This window comes from Schistocerca serialis, chromosome 2 (assembly GCF_023864345.2).
Source record: "Schistocerca serialis cubense isolate TAMUIC-IGC-003099 chromosome 2, iqSchSeri2.2, whole genome shotgun sequence".
Taxonomy (NCBI): domain Eukaryota; kingdom Metazoa; phylum Arthropoda; class Insecta; order Orthoptera; family Acrididae; genus Schistocerca; species Schistocerca serialis.
In genome coordinates this window covers 755,833,348-755,854,591 of record NC_064639.1, presented here as the reverse complement: position 1 = coordinate 755,854,591, position 21,244 = coordinate 755,833,348, and the positions used below count along the sequence as shown (strand labels likewise).

Sequence of the window (21,244 nt, the reverse complement as noted above, 5' to 3'; positions counted from 1 at the left end):
AAATAAAACTTCTCAGTCCTAATAAATTATGCCGGTTGTAGTCTCTAGTATTATGAATATTATAAGAGATACATCACATTTTGTAATTTAGTGAAATAGTTTTTCTTTAAGTATATTTGTTTATTCGTGACAGTTTTTTTTTCTATCGCCAGTATAAGATTTGGCTTCTGCACTATTTCAGAATTGCTTGGTGATCTGTTGATGCAAAAACCTCGTGAAACTGATGGAGTTGAATCTGTTGTTGTTGTTGATGGAGTACCTCAGGTTGGACCAGAAAGATTTGAAAAATTATCCTCTGTTATCAACAAACTGTTTTCCAAAGTTGGTGTCATTGTTAATGAATACTATCCGAAAACAGAAGATGGCACAACAAAAGGGTAATAATTTTTATCAATATTTACATTGCATTTTTGAAATACCAAGTTTTTGTTTCCTAATGTCAAAAAATATATATTAATTTTTAAGGTACATATTCCTCGAGTACAGCAGCCCAAAGTATGCTTTGGAAGCTGTTAGCTTACTGAATAACCACAAGCTAGACAGACAGCATACCTTTTTGGTAAATCTGTTCACAGATTTCAAGAAGTGAGTATACATTTCCTTACTTACTCAGTATTTTTTGTTTGTTTTTCTATATATGTATAAGGGGTAATCGAGTGAAAAAGAGAGAGATGGTGCTACGAGATCTGTTCAAAAAATTCCGAAACGTTCGTTATTTTGTGCCAGTGGCGTGTTGGAGCGAAATGCGGTTGGCATCCCTGCATACGCCTGTGTTTAATGTGTAATTGGCGGAAATCTCGCTGTTGAACGTCGATTACTTAGTATTCAGCGCTGTATTGAGCAGAATGTTGTGTTGCACAGTTTGCAAATTTCAAGATGGCAGTGTTAGAGGAGCAATGCGTCTGCATTAAATTTTGTGTAAAACTCGAGAAAACCGTCAAGGACACACACCAAATGATGCAGGAAGCTAGCGGTGATGAATGCTCGAGCCATACCAAGTGTTCCGAATGGTTCACACGGTTTAAAAATGGCTGGAAGAAAGTTAAAGATGACCCTTGTTCAGGATGCCCTTTGATGTGTACAGACGACTCTCTCATCAGGAACGTCAGCAAAATTGTGCGTGCCAATCAAAGACTGACAGTCCAAGAGATTGCAGAAGAATGTAATGTTTCAGTTCGATCATGTCATGAAATCCTGACACAGCATCTTGTAACACATCATGTTGCTGCCAAGTTTGTCCTGCGGCTCGAGTCAAGACCTTTGCCTCGCAATGTGTGAAGAGCTTTTCCATCGTGCAAATGAGAATGAGATGTTCCTTAAGAGAATCATAACTGACGTGGGTCTACATGTGGGATGTTGAGACCAAGGTTCAATCTTCACATTGGGTCGAAAAGGTTCTCAGAGACAAAAAAAAAAACATTGTCAGGTCAAATGTCAAAACCATGCTGAAAGGTTTCTTTGACTTTGAAGGATCAGCTCATCATAAATGTTAATAGATGGTACTATTGGATGTGTTGCCTGTGGGAACGTAAGAAGGAAATGGCCTGAAATGTGACGAGACAATTCTTGGCTTGTGCATCATGATAATGCACCTGTACATTCATGCCTATTGGTGCATGACTATTGCACAAAAAACGAAATCACTGTGCTGCCTCATCCTCTGTACTCTCCAGAGCTGTCCCTTGCGGTCTTCTTCTTCTTCCCTCCCCCCCCCCCCCCTCCCCCTGCCACACGCCCCCTGCCACATGCCCCCAAAATAAGTTGAAAACCCTGTTGGAAAGATGAATATTTGTGATGTTAGATGAGATACAAGAAAATTCACAGGCGGCCCTTTTTGTTGTTCAGCAAAAGACATACAAAGACTGCTTCTGGAAGTGGAAACGGCATTGGGAGCAGTTTATCAGGTGTGGAAGAGATGATTTTGGAGACCATTTACAGTAAGTAGAACGTAGTGTAGAAACATTTTGTGTACGAAGTTTGGGAATTTGTTGAACAGACCTCATAAATGAACTGTTTGTTTCAAGAGTAATTGCCATAACTGTTAATATATGTATCTCACTGTGAGGCAAGATGGTCGTTGCTGCCATGGAAAAAGTTGGTGGTTGCCTGTGAAGCATGATAGTACTCTGGTGTGTGTCTTTCATCCGAAACAAATTGACAGCCACTATTTCTTCAGGGCTCCAAAATTATGGGAATTTAGGAGGGATGAGGACTATATAAGGGTGTGGAAGGGCTTCCCAGCGAAACTTCTGCAGCATAGTGGAAACAACCTTCGCAATGTCTGTGAGAACATTATCCTGCAACAGAATGGCATGCGTTAGCATTCGGCCTCAGTGCACTTCAGTTTTCGCAGTGTCCACTGACTGCTGTGCATTATTGTGGTGTTGTGCTCTGGGAAGTCAGTGGGCAGTGGGCCCTTACAGTGAAAGGAAGAGGTCATCATGACTTTCCCAGAGCCCGCACACAGCTTTGGATTTTTTTGCAGTGGGGTTGAATCCAAGTGCTTCCTTTGTTGGCTCTGACATTTGCTCTCTGGCTCAGAATGATATCATATTTCATCTCCTATCACAATACAGGATATCTTGATGACATTTGAGATGCTGCAGTGATGCCGACCAGACTGCGAGGAATCCACTGTGCACAGATTTTCCGGAACTTCAGATTATTTCTCATGCCCAACATGAGCTGAATGTCTTAACCATCGGCCTTTGTTTATTTCTAATGGTAGCATGCATTGCAGCAATGGCAGAAGGGGTAATGACATGATGAGCACGCCCTGGCTGACTGCTGTCTTTCTATGACACCAGACTATCTCGAACTCATTTATTCAATGTGTGTGTGACACCCCCAGGGGGCACACAGTTCTTTCGTGAGTTCGTGCATGGCGCACATGGGGCACCGGGCTATTTCAGCTAATTCTTCATTCCCTAGCTGCGTTTCCTTCCCCCTACCCTCCATCCCTATCCTCGCTCCTTCCCTGTTGCCGGCTGCTTCCCCTCTCTGTGCCCTGATTTATGTTGACCTGGCTATCCACCTGTTTTCTTGTATTGGTTGCAATTTTATTCCTTTTGCCTGTTCTTTCATCCCTTTTTGGATTTAGGTCCCCACTTGAGGTTTGACCTCCATTTTGAAATTTCCTGTTTTTTGGATTATCCATATGGGGAAGAACTCCCTCCCTAGCACCTACAGTCTGGATTCCTCTCCCCCTTCCTTCCCCTCTCCCTTCCCGATTGTAGCTAGTCTGTGTGGTGGGACTGTTATGTACCCATATGGCTGAGCCGCCTGACAACACAGGGATCACACTACTGGTACCTGAGCTGTTCCCTTCCCAAGTATGCCAAGGAGTGATTGCTTATCTTCTTGGAGTATTGGAACTCCCGGCAACAGCTGCCATGCCAGACGCCCTTGCTGTGTCTGGATAGCACCCGTGGGGAGAGCCCCTCATCGGAGTGGGTGGTATCAGGATGGATGCTTGGCACATGAAGCGTATCAAGCTGCAAAAATCTGGCCATTCTCAAACGGCCTTCTCTTCAAATGGGGCAGGATCATTCAATGCTGATTTGCATGACCTAGCAACATCGCCTTTCCCGGCTACACCATGGGAGGAGGCCCAGGCTCGCTGTCTTGGGATGAAACCCTTCCCCCGTTACCTCGTCTGTACTAGGACAAATGGGGACACATTCACTGCCACAGAGCAATTGTTTTTTGTGGAAAATATCAAGTACAAGTTTGGTGAAGTTGAATCTATTAGTAAGGTGGCAGTTGCACTCCCTGTTGATCAGTTTCTTCTTCTGCAGCTCTTCATGCCTGTGATTGTCTTGGCAATGTCCCAGTGTCTGTTACTCCTCACCAATCTCTGAATATGGTCCGGGGAGCAATTTTTCATTGGGATCTCATCCAGCAAACTGATGAGGAACTGCTAACCTGGAGCAGTGTGCAGAAGGATCGCAAAGACAACTGCACTGCTACTGGCGCCTTCATTCTGGCTTTGGAGGGGGATACCCTCCCATAGAAGGTCAAGGTTGTGTGATCCAGATACGACGTGAAACCGTATGTCCCTCCATCTATGCAATGCTTCTGGGCCACCAGTGTTAGTCCACTGTCCAGGGTCTAAACCTCCTAGGTGCTCTGTGCACTGTTCCATTGGTTCTCATAGAACACCTCGAGACACACTTTGCAATGGCATTGTTGTCCTCTTCCTACCCTATTACCTTTCTCTGGCAGCAATGTAGAGTTGAACAGATCCCCCTCTGTTTCATGCCGCACCACGTTGAGCCCTATAATACACCCTTCACTGAATGGGAGTTGGTGCAAGCTCTTAGCTTTTCACGAGAAACATCCCCAGGCCCAGATTCCATCCACAACCAGATGATGCAACACTTGGCTGCTCCCCTGAGGCAATAGCTCCTCAGGGTCTTCAACCACATTTGGTTCATGGGTGCTTCTCCGTCACAATGGTGCGAGAGTATAGTTATCCCCGTCCTTAAGCCCGGGAAAAATCCAACATCTCTAGACAGCTACCGCCCAATTAGCCTGACAAATGTACTTTGTAAACTGCTCGAGAGGATGATCAGCTTCAGATTACGAGGGTTGTTTTTTAAGTAAGGGCTGTTCGCGCGTATAGTCCCGTAGTTCGCACGGACGTCGCAACAAGCCACCACGCTACTTGCCGGCATCCTTCTTGTTCACACTGATGCAAGTTGCCGCCCGCCGCGTATGAGATACGGTCAGTGATACGTTTTTTGACCGCGAGAAGCCTATCAGCTGCAGAAATTCATTGTCAGTTAACAGAAGTTTATGGCTTGAATGCAATGAGTGAAGGTAAAGTGCGTCAGTGGGTTAGAGAGTTTAAAAATGGCCGTCAAAACATCCATGACGGAGAACGCTCAGGCCGGCCCTCTGTGATCACTGATGATTTGGTGGCTGCAGTCGAAACAAAGATTCGTGAGGACAGAAGATTCACAATTTCCACTCTTTCTTTGGAATTTCCACAAGTTTCAAGATCGGTTTTGTACAAAATTGTGTCTGAAAACCTAAACTTTGAGAAACTGTGTTCTCGGTGGGTACCCAGACTCCTCACAGAGGACCACAAAGCGAAGAGATTTGCCACTTCATTGGACTTTTTGATTCGTTACGAGGAAGAAGGGGATGACATGTTGAGTCAAATTGTCACTGGAGATGAAACATGGGTATCCCATATCACTCCCGAAAGCAAGCGACAATCGATGGAATGGCGACACACAACCTCGCCCGTCAAGGTCAAAGCCAAACAGAAGCTGTCAAAGCGCAAGATTATGGCAACTGTGTTCTGGGACCAGCGCGGTGTTTTGCTAGTGGACTTCATGCCACGAGGAACGACAATCAACTCAGATGCCTACTGTGCAACTCTAAAGAAGCTCCGCAGAGCAATTCAAAACAAAAGGCGCGGCATGCTGACAAAAGGAGTTTTGCTCCTGCACGATAACCCTAGGCCTCACACCTCCCAAAAGACTCGGGATTTGATTGATTCTTTTGACTGGGAAGTTTTGGACCATGCACCATACATCCCCGACCTTGCTCCTAGCGATTTTCATCTTTTCCGGTACCTGAAACACCATCTTGGCAGGCAGCGCTTCAATGACGACGACGAAGTGAAAGCGACCGTGAACTCTTGGCTGTCGGAGCAGGCGGCCTGTTGCTCTCGCACCATCTACTTCAGGAGCAAAGCCCCCCCCCCCCCCCCCCCCCCAACCATCTGGGATTTCAGTCCCCACTAATGAGCCAGAGAAACACAAGGCTTCTTTGGCTCCTCTTGGTAGGAAGGGGTCCCTTGGATCACTTCCTTCACAAGTTTCTGCTAGTGGGAGAGATGACACCTGCCAGTGGTTGAAGAGCCCAAAAGCAGCTGGTCGCAGGGCCTCACGCTCATCCTCAGTCCTGGAGACTGATTCAATGAAGTCCTCCCAGCCAGGGAAACCAAGGAACAGCACGAGAAATCGAAAAGGAAGACCCCAAGAACAAGGAACTTGTAGTGGCACCCACACCACTGCTACCTACGAGCTCTGTGTCTGAGGATGGGGTGAAGATGCTGGCATCTGCTGACGACCTGGATCTCGCTGGACTCTCAGGCACAATGGATATAGACTGTTCAGGCAAAACGTCAGTGGCAGCAGGTGACCCTGAGGCGTAAACTGCCTCATTGAATGTTCCATGCCTTCCCAGTCTCAAGATGGTCATCCTCCAGTGGAATTGCAGCAGTTTTTTTACACTGCCTGGCTGAGCTATGGCAACTGTTAAGCTTTTCACCTGCTTTCTGCATTGCCCTCCAGGAAACCTGGTTCCCGGCAATGCAGACCCCTGCCCTCCGTGGCTATAAGGGATATTACAGGAACCATAGTGACTATAATTGAGTGTCAGGTGGAATTTGTGTTTATGTCCTCAACTTGGTCTGTAGTGAAACTGTGCCACTTCAAACCACTCTTGAAGCTGTGGCTGTCAGAATACGGACAATGCAGGAAATAACTGTCTACAATATATATCTGCCTCCAGATGGTACGGTACCCCTGAATGTGTTAGCTGCACTGAATGATCAACTCCCTAAACCTTTCCTACTTTTGGGAAATTTTAACGCCCATAACCCCTTGTGGGTTGACACCATGCATACTGGTCAAGGCAAAGATCTCGAAACTCTGCTGTCTGTTCGACCTCTGCCTCTTAAATACTGGGGCCGCCACGCATTTCAGTGTGGCTCGAGGTAGTTACTTGCCCATTGATTTATCAACTTGCAGCCCCTGACTTCTCCCATCTATCCACTGGAAAGCACATAAGGACCTGTGTGGTAGTGATCACTTCCCCATCTTCCTGTCACTGTCCCGGCGTCAAGCCCATGGATGCTTGCCCAGATGGGCTTTAAACAAGGCGGACAGGGGAACTTTCACCTCTGATGTCACCGTTGACTCTCTCCCATATGGTAACATTGATGTGATGGTTGAGCAGGTGACTACTCGAATCTTATGTGCGGCAGAAAATGCAATCTCTCACTCTTTAGCATGCCCCCGGCATAAGACAGTCTTATGGTGGTCACAGAACTCGCTGAGGCAAATACAGAGCATCAGCAAGCTCTACAGTGGCATAAGTGACACCCTTCCCTAGAGCATCTGATAGCCTTTAAGTGGCTCCGTGCCCGTGTACGCCAGCTTATAAAACAACGGAAACAGGAGTGTTGGCAGAGGTAAATGTCGACCATTGGGTGCCACACACCACTTTCCCAAGCCTGGACAAAGATCAGACGTCTTTTTGGGTATCAGACCCCAACAGGTGTCCCTGGCGTTACCATCAGTGGTGTGCTATGTACCGACACAAACATGATTGCTGAGTACTATGCTCGAGCCTCTTCATCGGAGAACTACCCCTCAGAGTTTTGCACTCTCAAACGGCGGATGGAAAGGGAAGTCCTCTTGTTCACTACACGCCACAGTGAACCCTCTAAAGTACACTTGCACATTGCCCCAACACAGCTCCTGGGCCGGATAGGATCCACAGTCAGATGATTAAACATCTCTCGTCTGACTACAAGCGCCACCTCCGTGCCATCTTCAACCGGATCTGGTGTGATGGTGTCTTTCCATCGCAATGGCCAGAGAGTACCATCGTTCTGGTAAAAACCTGCTTAATGTGGGTAGCTATTGGCCCATCAGCCTCATCAACGTTGTTCGTAAGCTGCTGGAACATATGGTGTGTCGGCGATTGGGTTGGGTCCTGGAGTCACATGGCCTACTGGCTCCATGTCAGGGTGGTTGTCGCCAGGGGCACTCTACCACTGATACTCTTGTGTCCCTTGAGTCTGCCATCCGAACAGCCTTTTCCAGACGCCAACACCTTGTTGCAGTCTTTTTTTTATCCACGCAGAGCGTATGACACCACCTGGTGACATCATATCCTTGCCATATTATATGGGTGGGGTTTCTGAGGCCCGCTCCAGATTTTTATCCAGAATTTCCTGTCGCTCCGTACTTTCCGGGGTCCCGTAGGATTCTGTGTTGAGTGTATCACTATTTTTAGTGGCCATTAATGGTCTAGCAGCAGCTGTAGGGCCGTCCATCTCACCCTCTCTGTATGTAGACGACTTTTGCGTTTCATACTGCTCCACCAGTACTGGTGTTGCCGAGTGGCACCTACAGGGAGCCATCCACAAGGCACAGTCATGGGCTCTTGCCCATGGCTTCCAATTTTCGGCCGCTAAGTCATGTGTCATGCACTTCTGTTGACGTCGTACTGTTCGTCCGGAACCAGAACTTTACCTTAATGATGATCCACTCACTGTAGTGGATACATATCGATTCTTATGACTGGTTTTAGATGCCCAATTGACTTGGCTACCTCACCTTTGTCAGCTTAAGCGGAAGTGCTGGCAGCACCTCAATGGCCTCCGCTGCCTGAGCAACACCAACAGGGGTGCAGATCACTCTACTCTGCTGCAGCTCTACAATACCCTTGTTCAATCCCACCTTGAGTATGGGAGTCTAGTTTATGGTTCAGCGGCACCCTCATTGTTGTGTTTACTTGACCCAGTGCCTTTCGCTGCTACAGCACTGTGCGCAATTTTGTCATCACTGTGCTGGCACATGATGTTCCAACTGCTTTGACACACTTATCATTCGGTTTCACAAAAACTATTTGGCCAAAAAATTTGATTTTTACACATCTTCTTGACTGATACCTTCCCCCCATGAATGATTTAATTTTGTTTCGATGTTCAACGCAGTTATTGTGCAGCATGAAATGTAGTAAACCATTGCACGAAATTTTGAAGAGTTTGCAGAGGTAAAAGTCCATAGTGTATACTTTCCGTATGGTCGATTTTAGTTGCCACAATGTTGAGAATGAAATGTGGACAAGATACCTAATTTGCATATAAAAATTTCTGTATAACAATATCTCTTTTAAGTACCAGTCATGTGTAATATTAAGAAATATTCCGTTTTTCGCGACTGTAATAATAGTCTTATTTATACCAGAGTCAAATGTTCTGATTAAAACAAAATTGGCGAAGTACACAAAACTGAATTGTGGATGTAATAAAACATAGACACTAAAATATATTGTCAGTGAGGCGCAGTGCACAAACAATTTGTGTTTGTCACAACGGACAGCAAACACTTGCTAAAACGTAGATCAGTTGACGAAAACATTGAATATAATGATGTAGCCAAAGCAGCGAAGCAAAGAATTGCGTCAGACAATCAAGTAGCTCGGCAACGTAGGAGTGGAAATTCTGCTCTAAATAATACTTTTAATACTGTTGCAAAGAATATATCTCAACATGAATAGTAAAACAGCGACTGTGGAAGAGAAGATAGACAAACAAAACAGATAACATGAATATTGTATGTGTGCCTTTTCATTGTTTTTAATTGCTGTGAAAAGAAATATTGGAGGACGAAATTGGAAAAACCGAAAACATTATTCTGAATATAATGAAAAGACAAAGCACTCGAAATTTCAAAAAATTACATTCAAACGAATAAAATTCAAGTAAGACTATTCGATATTGCTTTTAAATAAAGAAAATATTAAGCACCGAACAAGGTTTGAACTCGGAACCTTTAGCTTAGCAGCCAAACACCATAACCATTACGCTAACGCAGCCAGTCGTACGACGGAGCTTCTGTAGGACTCTAAAATATCACGTAAAATACCGACAAACACTGTTGGTATGACTATAAATTATTCATGTTTCGTCGAAGCACAATAGGAAATAAACAATTACTGCTGTTCTTTATTGCGAAAAAGTGGTTCGTGAAAATGACACAAACACCTTTCCTTGCTATCGCCTGAATTAGGAGGCTTGTTGCTTGTTTGGTTTAATTAATTAATAGAAAATGAAGCAATTGGTATAAAGAATGCTTTTCCAATCTTTCTATAAAATAAAGTCTGCTATCAAGACATTGCTTTTGTTCAATTACTTTATTTATGACTGAACATTTCTAAAACTAAAGCCACTCGTCTGTGCTCTGCACTGCAGTCGAGCTCTGGCAACGTCGTTCTCTGTTCATTGGCTGACTGTGTTTTGTGACGTCAGATGCTTAGAAGGAACCTAAACTCGGCCGCCTTTGTAAATGACGCGCACTATAGGCCTCCATTGTCGGCCAGGGCTGGCAACCCACTGATGCATGCACCTTATACTGGTCTGTAGCCATGGTATAAATTACATACAGAGGTAACAAGGATTTGCGTAAGTGGGTTATAAGGACGGCCAGCTTCAAATGCAGGACAGTATTTCACCAGTGTCCTCATTCAGACTGCTGCATTCTGTGACCCGACTTATTATTTTCCTAGCCTCGCCACTAATGACATTTCTTCTATAGCTTCTCACTCTTCTGGGTGTCACGGTGGCAGGCATTGATGGGCTAGCAATTACTTTGTCACTCATTATTTATTCTGTAGATTGTCAATGACACGTAATGATTAATAATAACATGTAGCACTGCTGCTCATATGCCATTACTGTTAGATCACTGAAATTATAAACTGGAAACAAGGGTTAGTTGATACAAAAAGTTTTGAGAACTATGGGCCCAGACAGCCTCCACCTTTATGTAATCATACTGCAGACTAGTTTTCAAAAGCAAATGTTGTAAGTTAATGTCACTAGATGCTTGCTAGCCATTGGGATTTATTGCCCTGTGATGAGTAAAATCTCTAGTTGTGATCAAGGTTTTTCAATGGTCCTAGCTGAACATTTTTCATGGGTTAAAAAATACTGCAATAACCTTGAAGACATGAGTCCATGGACAGTGACCCCTTTACCTATGCCATGTGCTGCTTCTGCTTGGTAGTGGATGCGTACCTTAAGGGAAACAAACTTGCCAACACAATAGAAAGAGCAGAGGAAGTAGGTGAAGGGGAGATGGGAGATACAGTATTAGGAGAATAATTCGAGATATTACTGACTGGTGTAAGTCTAAATAAGACCCATGGGACAGGTGATATTCTCCTCAGAATTATTGAGATCTTTGGGAGACAAAAATACTCCAAGTGTGTAATATATGAGACTGGTGAAATACATTCAGTCTTGGTGAAATACATTCGCGCTTCAAGGAGAATGTGATTATTCCAGTGCCAGAGAAGCCAGGAGCTGACAGGTGTAAATATTACTGAACTGTCAGTTTAATAAGTCATGATTGCAAAAAACTGTCGTCATTTTTTTACAGAAGACAGAAGGACGAGAAAATTGGTCAAAACCATCATTGGGGACGATAAGTTTGGTTTCTGGAGAAAATTTGGATCACACGAGGTAATGCTTGGCCCTGTGACCTATCTTAGAAAATAGGTCAAAGAAAGACAAAACTATGTTTCTAGTATTTGTAGATTTGTATTGACAATATTGACCAGAATACTCTATATTTTTGAATGTAGTAATGGTAAAATACAGGGAGCAAAAGCTTATTTCAGCTTGTACAAAAACCAGATGGCAGATACAAGAAAACGAAGCAGTGGTTGGTTGAGAATGGAGCGTGGCAGGGTTGTAGCCTATCCCCAATGTTACTCACTCTGTACATTGAGCAAACAGTGAAAGAAACCAAGGAGAAATTTGGAAAAGGCATTAAAATTCAGGGAGAAGAAATAAAAACTATGTGATTTGCCAATGGCATTGTAAATCTGTCAGAGGCATCAACGGACTTGGAAGAGTTGTTGAAAAGAATCAACAGTGTCTTGATGGATGATGTAGGATGAAACATGCCAAAAGCAGAACAAGGGTAGTGAAGTGTAGTTGAATTAAATCAAGTGATGCTGAGGAATTAGATTAGGAAATAAAACAAAATAGGAGATGAGCTTTTGCTATTTGAGTAATAAAATGAGAAATTTATCGTAAAACATAAATTTAAGTGTTAGGCAGTCTTTCCTAAAGATTTTTGGCCAAAGTGTAACCTTGTACAGAAGAGAAATGTGGATGGTAAACAGTTCAGACAAGAAGAGAATAGAGGCTTTTGAAATGCAGTGCTACAGAAGAATGCTGAAGGTTAGATGGGTATACTGGATAACAAATGGGGAGTTACAGAATCAGATTGAGGAAGGAAAACAAATTATGGCATAACTTACCTAAAAGAAGTGATCAGCAATAGGACATATGTGGTGTCATCAAATAATTGTTAATTTGGTAATTAAAGGAAGTTTGGCAGTTAAAAACTGTGGAGAAAGTCTAAGGCTTGATTACAGTAAATAGGTTCAAGTGGATGTAGGTTGCAGCAGCTATGTAGAGATAAGGAGGCCTTCACAGAGTAGACTAGTACGAAGAGCTGCATTGAACTGACCCTTGGACTGACAAGAACAACACCACATTTGATCAAGATTGTGACACTGTATCGCTGACCTACTTTCATGTATGATCAATAAGCTTTTGATGATTTCTCATTTGTAACAGTACACATCAGCTGCTTTATTTCGTGTAATGTACATATATACTTTTATATCTATTTCATGTATGTATCTAATTGTTTTGTTCATAAAATAATAAAAAGATATCACTGTTACCAATCACAACAAAATGCCATTTTTCAGAAGTAAGACCCTTGCATAAGTAAAACTGTGTCATTTTGCCCATTTTGATGGTTTGATAAATCCAACCTCCACTTCTCTCGACTGCTCTTTTTCAGTCTGGATACTTGATTGGTGAAGGTATAAATTTGTCTTATTTTTATCCCATTAATTTATTAAATACCGGTAAGTTTCTGAAGTAAAGGTTTTTCTTAGGATGGTTAAAAACCCAAGTAGCTAAAAATCCAAATACTGTAGTGTGAAGCAACACATTGAAAATGTTGTACATGAAAAATTGAAAACAGTGGTACTCTATATTTCTCCCTTGGTCTGCAGTCAACGACCACCATTAGAACACCTTGAGATTTATTAAAATTTCAACATCGAATACGGGGTGAATTTCGATGCTTTGTATTTTTTGTTCAGGGATGACAAATTGAAGATTTAATTGTGCATGCTGCGTTCAATCATTTTTGACTGTGTACTTAGGTTCAGTGAATGTTGATTGCTTGTTGTACTGTTGCCCCCTAATTTCTGGTTAGCAACTTAAATTTAAATACAAAAAGGAACTTTGACATCTTTCTGATGTCAAAGAAATTACACTGCTGATATGTCACTTCAATGGAAACTTAAGCAGCCTCATAAAAATGCCAAAAAAACGGAGATGGAGTACGGTGGGAAAGAGCCAATTTGTGTTGCTGTGCTTAAAATTTTCATGTAAATTTTAGTTATTGAGAAGTATTATCTCTTGGTAATAAAGAACCTTCTCTTCAAGATATGAAGAAATTTCTGATGAATGGGAGCCACCAGAACCCCAGCCATATAAGGAGCAGGGAAATCTACATTATTACATGCTAGAACAGGATGCATTTGACCAGTATTGTGTTTCACATGGGGGTGAATTGAAAGTGTCCATTTGGCTCAACAGCAGTCCAACCCCTGAGTTGATAATGGAACGTGATGTAAGTAGGAGTATTGTTTTTATGCGTAGTTGTATGGACTAAAGTTAAGAACAGAAAGTGCCAGCCAGAACTTTTTTCATACATTACTTATATGTTAGCAACACATCAGTTGTACATAACTGATGCGATGCTAGTTTTACTGAAGCACTGAGTGTGTATAAAACGAGGGATGTCTTTTGAATGCTCCAGTTGAGATCTTTGATATTGTTAAGAGATTGTGCCATGTTATCAATTGGTACTTTACTTTGTAATGTAGCCCAAATTGTTGTTACAGGTTGCAGTAACTGCAAAGAGTTGTAGAATGCCGTATTAACACATTGTAGGTACAAGGTAGTGGGTAGGTTGAGACATAAAAGGCTAACTTCAGTTAATCACTGTGAAAGCCAGTGTCTGTCTGCTAATATCTTGATTAGCCATTTCAGACCAGCTTTTTTCACAGCCCTTGCATTCCTGTCAAGCCTCACGATAAGTGCTGCATGCATTACTTGAAAAAATACATAAGTAGCAGCTCTATCATGTATTAACATTCACGCTTATTTGTAGTACCTCTTAAGAAAGGCCTAAATATGGTGGTGGTATGATTGGAACATGTTTGTTTTTGTAGTTTGCAGATACTCCTCATAAAATGTGACAATGAGGATTGCTGGCAATTGGATGAATGATTTATTGAATTCATATTTATATTTTTCATGAGGTAATAAATCTTACACCTGTTTGTTGTAAGTATTTGTAATGTTCAAAACAAGTATAGTCGAATTTTACACAGTTTAAAAATGGATAACTTGTATATCTGATGATGATATGTGTGGTCTTTGATATCAGGTTACAGTGAGCTGTGAAATAATACTTAACATTTAAGTTATTGAAAAGAAAAACAAATCTTGTTTGATTTGTTAGAAGTAGCAGGACGTTCTCTATTGTGACAATCTCTTCAGCTTAGAGGAGCACTTGTAACCTATGTCCTCAATTGTTTGCTCAATGTATTCCAATATCTGTTTCCCTCTACAGTTCTTGCTTTCTACAGCTCCCTTTACTACCCCGGAAGTCATTACCTGATGTCGTAATAGATGTCCTATCATCCTGTCCCTTCTTCTTGTCAGAGTTTTCCGTACATTCCTTTCCCCTCCAATTCTGCGCAGAGCCACCTCTTTCCTTACCTTATCAGTCCCCCTAATTTTCAACATTCATCTGTAGCACCACATCTCAAACGCTTAGATTCTCTTATGTTCTGGTTTTCCTACAGTCCATGTTTCACTACCATACAATGCTGTGCTTCAAACATACATTCTCAGAAATTTCTTCCTCAAATTAAGGCCTATGTTTAATACTAGTAGACTTCTCTTGGCCAGGAATGCTCTTTTTGCCAGTGAAAGTGCTTTCGATGCCCTCTTTGCTCTGTCCGTCATTGGTTATTTTTCTGCCTAGGTAGCACAATTCCTTAACTTCATCTACTTTGTGACCATCAGTCTGATGCTAATTTTCTGGCTGTTCTCATTTCTGCTACTTCTCATTACTTTAGTCTCTCTTCGATTTATTCTCAATCCATACTCTGTACCAATTATACTTCATTCCATTCAACAGATCCTGTAATTCCTCTTCACTTTCAAGACAGCAGTGTCATTAGCGATTCGTAACATTGATATCCTTTCACCTTAAATTTTAATCCAACTCCTGAACCTGTCTTTTATTTCCATCATTGCTTCAATGTACAGACTGAACAGTAGAGAGAAAAGACTACATCTGTCTTACATCTTTTTTAATCCAAGCACTTCGTTCTTGATCATCCACTCTTATTATAAACAGTAACATATTACTTGATCATCCACTCTTATTATAAACAGTAACATATTACTTCAGAGAGCAGTTGTATTTGTAAACATGAATAGATTTTAGGACTAGCTATGCAATCAGAGGGGGGAGCAAAAGATAAACACTGAAAAATTTTCTGTTTTCTTACATAGCCAATATCTGAATGTCAGCATGTATTACTTATTTTAAACTGGCACTCTTAAGTGTGTATGTTATTATCCACCACCAGCAATTGAGGGTGAAACTTCAACAACGTCAGCAACTCGGGCTGACTAAACATCAGAAAAATTATCAAAAAACCTTGTCTGAAGAACCCAAGAGAGAAGCCAACAAGAAATTTGTCAGCAAGTGGCCACAAAAGCCTTTGTTTATTAAGCATTTAAACAGAATTTCATATCAGACTGTGTCCAAAAACTTTGGACTTTTTATTTCTTAGCATTTTCAAGAGATTGTGCGACGTATTCCGTTTTACACTTTCTACTGAGCCACAATATGTATTGCAGCATTCATTTAAAGAGTAAAAGCATTTTATTTTGGGCTTGTCTGTAGGCTAGTGACAGGTAACTAGCAGTGCATGTTAAACAGTAAAAGATAATGTTGTCAAACAGTGCCCTAAAAATTTGAGTTTCGTTTCTCAATATCTTCAAGACAATGTACAACACTTTAAAATCCCATAGTACTCATAGCCATTTGATTTTACACTAAAAACATTATGCATTGCATCGAAGAGTACTGCGTTATGCATTGGAGACCTGTGAAAGGCAGTAATAAGTAGTAAAGATTAGAGACAAAAATTTTAAAAAGTTTCAGGTCCAGCACACAAGTTTCCCCCTCTTAAAGCCTTCAAGAGACTGCACAAATGTTTCAGTTTTTTGTACTAATTATTTGTTACAATATTTACAGTAGTCCATATAATTTTGTTAGATATTTCTGGTACAGTGTGTTGAGGATAACAATTTTCACACATCACATCATCAGCCATAATTATATTCAAAAAGAGTTCAGCTGCTACTGTTCTGATTCAGTGGCTTCATGAAGGAAGGTGTTATACCAACAACTTTTGCAAAGTCGAATAACTTTGACACAAAGGAATTACAGACATTGGCTGCAAGTGGGCATTGATTGAAATCAATGGGCGAAGTTGAAAATTTGTGCTGGATTGAAGTTCGAACACAGGTCTCCTGGTTATTAGGCAGATGCTCTACTGAACCATCTGGAGACAGTGATCATCACAACTGCTCGGACTACCCTAACATGCTTCCTGCCAGACTAAAATTCTCAGCTTATCCACACACTACTAACGTAGTGCCCCTTGCCAATCATTGGTAGTCCATGCAGTAGCAGTGTCTGGATGGCCAACAATCAAAGCATCTGCCTATTAAGCAGGAAACCCATGTTTGGTCTGGCACAAATTTTCATCTGTCCCCATAGATTTAAATCAATGTCACTTGCAGCCAATGTCTGTAATTCCTTTGTGTCTGTGGCTGGCAACGCCTATATAAGACAACAAGTGTGTGGTGCAGTTGTTAGATCAGTTACTGCTGCTACAGTGGCAGGTTATCAAGATTCAAGTGAGTTAGAACGTGGTGTTATAGTCCGCGGATGAGTGATGGGACACAGCATCTCTGAGGTAGCGATGAAGTGGGGATTTTCCTGTAGAACCATTTCGAAAGGGTACCATGAATACCAGGAATCCGGTAAAATGTCAATTCTCCATCACTGTGACTGGAAAAAAATCCTGCAAGAACAGGACCAATGACAACTGAAGAGAATCGTTCAATGTGACAGAAGTGCAACCCTTCCATAAATTGCTGCAGATTTAAATGCTGGGCCATCAAAAAGTGTCAGCATGTGAATCGTTCAATGAAACATCGATAATATGGGCTTTCGGGACTGAAGGCCCACTCGTGTAGCCTTGATGACTGCACGACACAAAGTTTTACGTCTCGCCTGGGCCCCTCAACTCTGACATTGGACTGTTGATGACTGGAATCATGTTGCCTGGTCAGACAAGTCTTGTTTCAAATTATATCAAGGGGATGGGCGTGTACAGGTATGAATCCATGGACCCTGCATGTCAGCAGGGGTCCGTTCAAGCTGGTGGTGGCTCTGTAATGGTGTGTGCAGTTGGAGTGATATGAGACCCCTGACGCGTTTATAAACAACTCTGACAGGGGACACGTACGTAAGCATTATCTGATCACCTGCATCCATTCATGTCCATTGTGCATTCCGACAGACAGATTTATGGACAGCCCTGCAGGATTCATGGTGTCAGTTCCCTCCGGTACTACTTCAGACATTAGTTGAGTCCACGTCATGTTGTTTTGTGGCACTTCTGCATGCTCACTGGGGCCCTCCATGATATTAGTCAGGTGTACCAGTTTCTTTGGTTCTCTGTATAAATAACTTTATGTAACTTCTGTCACAGGATATTCATATGGGAATTACTGACACTCTGCCCTATTGCCTAATTAAACTGCTTATCAGTTGCCACAGACTATAAATTGCCAAAACATCTCTGCACTTTGTACATTGAAGTTCCTTATCAATGTGTGGCAACAGGAACCAACAATGTATGTTATAACTGGGAGATCAGATTCAACGTGTTTGAAATCATCATTACTGATATTGAAATTAAAAAATGAATCACTAATATCACATAACTGCTCATGGTACTTTCATCACAACTATGCTTCTCTAAAATTCTCAGCTTCTCTAAAATTCTCAGCTTTTCTTGTTGATGCACATTTAGTTTTAAGATACTCATGAGTCTCAATTTCTTTCCAGTTTCCAACAACTGCCTAAGTGAGATATAATACTGACATCACACTAATTGTCTGTATAGACTGAATTGTGCTTAAGTAATAAATTTATCCAGGAAAGTATAACACATGTATGCTGCTTTATTGGTCAGAGTCTGTAGCATTTCTTCCTTATGCTGAATTCCCTTCAGAGGTGTGTTACCGCAGACGCCCTTGCACCTTTCCCTGTATACTCTGAACGTGTTTACACGTGCCACTAGTCCTTCTATCTGGAACTCTGAATGTGTCTATGCATGCGCACATTCAAGAGTACCAGGTAGAAGGACTGGTGGCGCGCGTAAACACGCTCAGAGCACACAGGGACAGGTACAAAGGCATGCGCGTTAACATGTCCAGAGCAGTTAAAGGGTTAACACTTTGCCACCAGGTCCTAATCAAATTTATAAATTTGGCTGTACCCTCCCAATTTTCTACATTATGAACTGGCCCCAACTCAACCAAATTTTCAACATAGTCATGGCACTCTTGAGTAACCAGTTTAATCATATTTTAAACAACCTTTCTGCATTCAGTTTCTTCACAGGCAGTGTATACACAATCTTTTTGAAAGCAGAAAGAATACTCTGAATCGTGAATACATGTGCCCTGGCTGCTGCATCAGCAGTATCCAAAGTCAGTCCAGCAATATTTCCTGCCTTAAAATCTGTGTGTAGCTTGATGTGGATCTCACATAACACAAAGGCCACAAACAGTTCACGTGGTTCCACACATGAAACTCCATCCTTCAAGTTACTTAAGAATTAGAATTACTTGGGTTCACATTTATACTGCAGCTGAGCTTCCTTAATGAATTTGGGCGCAGTAGAAGGACAAAATCAGATGATTGCAGAAACTTGTAAGCATGTGGAGAAATAGTATAGAATTAAAAGCTCTACATCAAATTTATGATAAGCCTTGGATTGAAGGGGCATTGTAGTTCTTCATACCTCCTTTAACTGGTGAAGTTTCAAGAAGGGAGTGAATAACAGATACGTTTAAATCTCTCTCTCTCTCTCTCTCTCTCTCTCTCTCTGACAGTAATTAATTCTGTACATAACTTCAGAACATTTTCAGCTTTAGTTACGCTGCTGACTGATTTTGGAAGTGTGTTGGCAACAGTCTTTGCATCCTTCATATACAATTTAATGCTGGGGTTTCTGCAAACTGTTATGTACACAATAACTGTGGGCTGTTTGGCAAAACTGTTGGCTGACCTTGCTTTCTCGGAGGTGTCGGATGAACTGTAGATCCCCTATAACTCTGTTGTGGATTAGCCAGTTCAGAGATTTGGAGGAAGGCCATAGCATGCCACTTCCAGTAGGACCATGCCTAGTAAAGCACTGTCATGGTAAAAAAAATTTTTAAGGTTGATGACAGTTTTATATTTACTGGTACAGTACATCTATTTTCACAGATCTGAATGGGGTTCCTTTTTATTCCAGTTCTTTTGTGTAACCAGTGCTTAGCAATGGAGTTTGTGTACAGTCAGCCCCATCTGATGTCACCCCTCCAGATCCTTCACAGTATTAATTGTGAAATAACATTGGCATATTTGACATTATTTCTGGTATTTAGTATTTGAACAATAGACTCTCCATGCTTTTGTAACAGTTGTTTAATTCTTTGTGATGTTTCATTACTAGATGTTGCTCTGTTTTAGCGCTGGTCAGAGTCCCACACAATATGGTCCCCACTCGGAACTTACCTTGCTACCTTCCACAAGCAAGGTGTGGCTTTGTGGTATGGAGAAAAATTTGATAAACTCAGATTTTCACATCCTGGAATTCAGTTTATTAATTTTTCACCTTGTGAAAAGTAAGTTAATTCTGTCAAATTTTAATTTGTGGATAACATTAATTTATTGGTATGCACTGTGGAAAAGTCTTTCATGTTAGTAAAGTAGCTGTATTGTCTGAAACCCAGTTCATTTTGTTCGTCCTCAAAACCCAGGAGACATCATTTACCGGCACCCAGATTAATGCTTTGTTCCTTGATCTCCAGAAGGCATTGAGTACAGTTCTACGCTGCTGCCTAATGAACAAAATACAAATGCGCAGAACAGCTGTGTTGTGGGATTGAAGAGTCATCTCAGTGTAGAGATTTTGGACTTAGATTTTTGGACTTAGATTTTTGGACTTAGATTTTTGGACTTAGATTTTTGGACTTAGATTTTTGGACTTAGATTTTTGGACTTAGATTTTTGGACTTAGATTTTTGGACTTAGATTTTTGGACTTAGATTTTTGGACTTAGATTTTTGGACTTAGATTTTTGGACTTAGATTTTTGGACTTAGATTTTTGGACTTAGATTTTTGGACTTAGATTTTTGGACTTAGATTTTTGGACTTAGATTTTTGGACTTAGATTTTTGGACTTAGATTTTTGGACTTAGAAGTATATTTGGGTGTATCCCAGGAGAGATTTGTAGGGTTTCCACATATTTACAATATGTATTAAAGATCTTGGTGCAGGCACTGGCAGTAGACTGAGGCTGTAAATAAATGTAGTGTGTTGATCATCAAAAGACAGAGATCCACTAATGTTTCATTATGCTATTGATGACAAATCACAATACACCGTAACTGCCATAAAAACGTAGAAGTAACCACTTAGTGTGAGCTAAAGTGGAATGTCCACATACAACTAATCACAGGTGAGGCACATACTAGAATGAGATTCATTAGAAGAATCATCAGGAAAGGGCGTGTCTTAAAAGTTTTACTAGTCAGATTGGATTGATAGAGGAAATAAGATGATTGAAAGTGCAGCAGCACTTTTCATTACAGGTTCATGTAGTAAATGCAAAATCATCATGGAGATAATCTGTCATCTCCAGTTGCAGATGCTTAGGAGAGAAGTTGTGCATAACAGTGTGGTTTAGTATTAAAATTCAGAGAGCACATGCTCTTAGAAAAGTTACCAATATATTACTCTCTCATACATGTATCTAGTGAAAAGATGTTGAAGCTGAAATGAAGAGATTCAAGCTCAACCTGAGGCTTACCAACAATTGTTCTTCTGCCCACCATTCACAACTGGGGTGGTGGAGGGAGGAGTGACAGTGATACACAAAGGTCCCTCAACACACTGCTAGGTGTCTTGCATAATGTAGGTATAGTGAAGTTGTATTTAACATCAGGTAACATCACATTC

General features: G+C 41.5%; 1 protein-coding gene across 1 annotated transcript in view; it reads left to right on the top strand.

The window, feature by feature from the left end:
* Positions 1 to 21,244, top strand: part of LOC126457951 (eukaryotic translation initiation factor 3 subunit B) — a 68,741-nt gene that overhangs the window by 33,195 nt on the left and 14,302 nt on the right. Inside the window, exons 2-5 of the mRNA XM_050094683.1 lie at positions 182 to 377; positions 466 to 585; positions 13,292 to 13,478; positions 19,752 to 19,906. Coding sequence (XP_049950640.1) covers positions 182 to 377; positions 466 to 585; positions 13,292 to 13,478; positions 19,752 to 19,906 — 658 coding nt within the window. The remainder of the gene's footprint in view (positions 1 to 181; positions 378 to 465; positions 586 to 13,291; positions 13,479 to 19,751; positions 19,907 to 21,244) is intronic.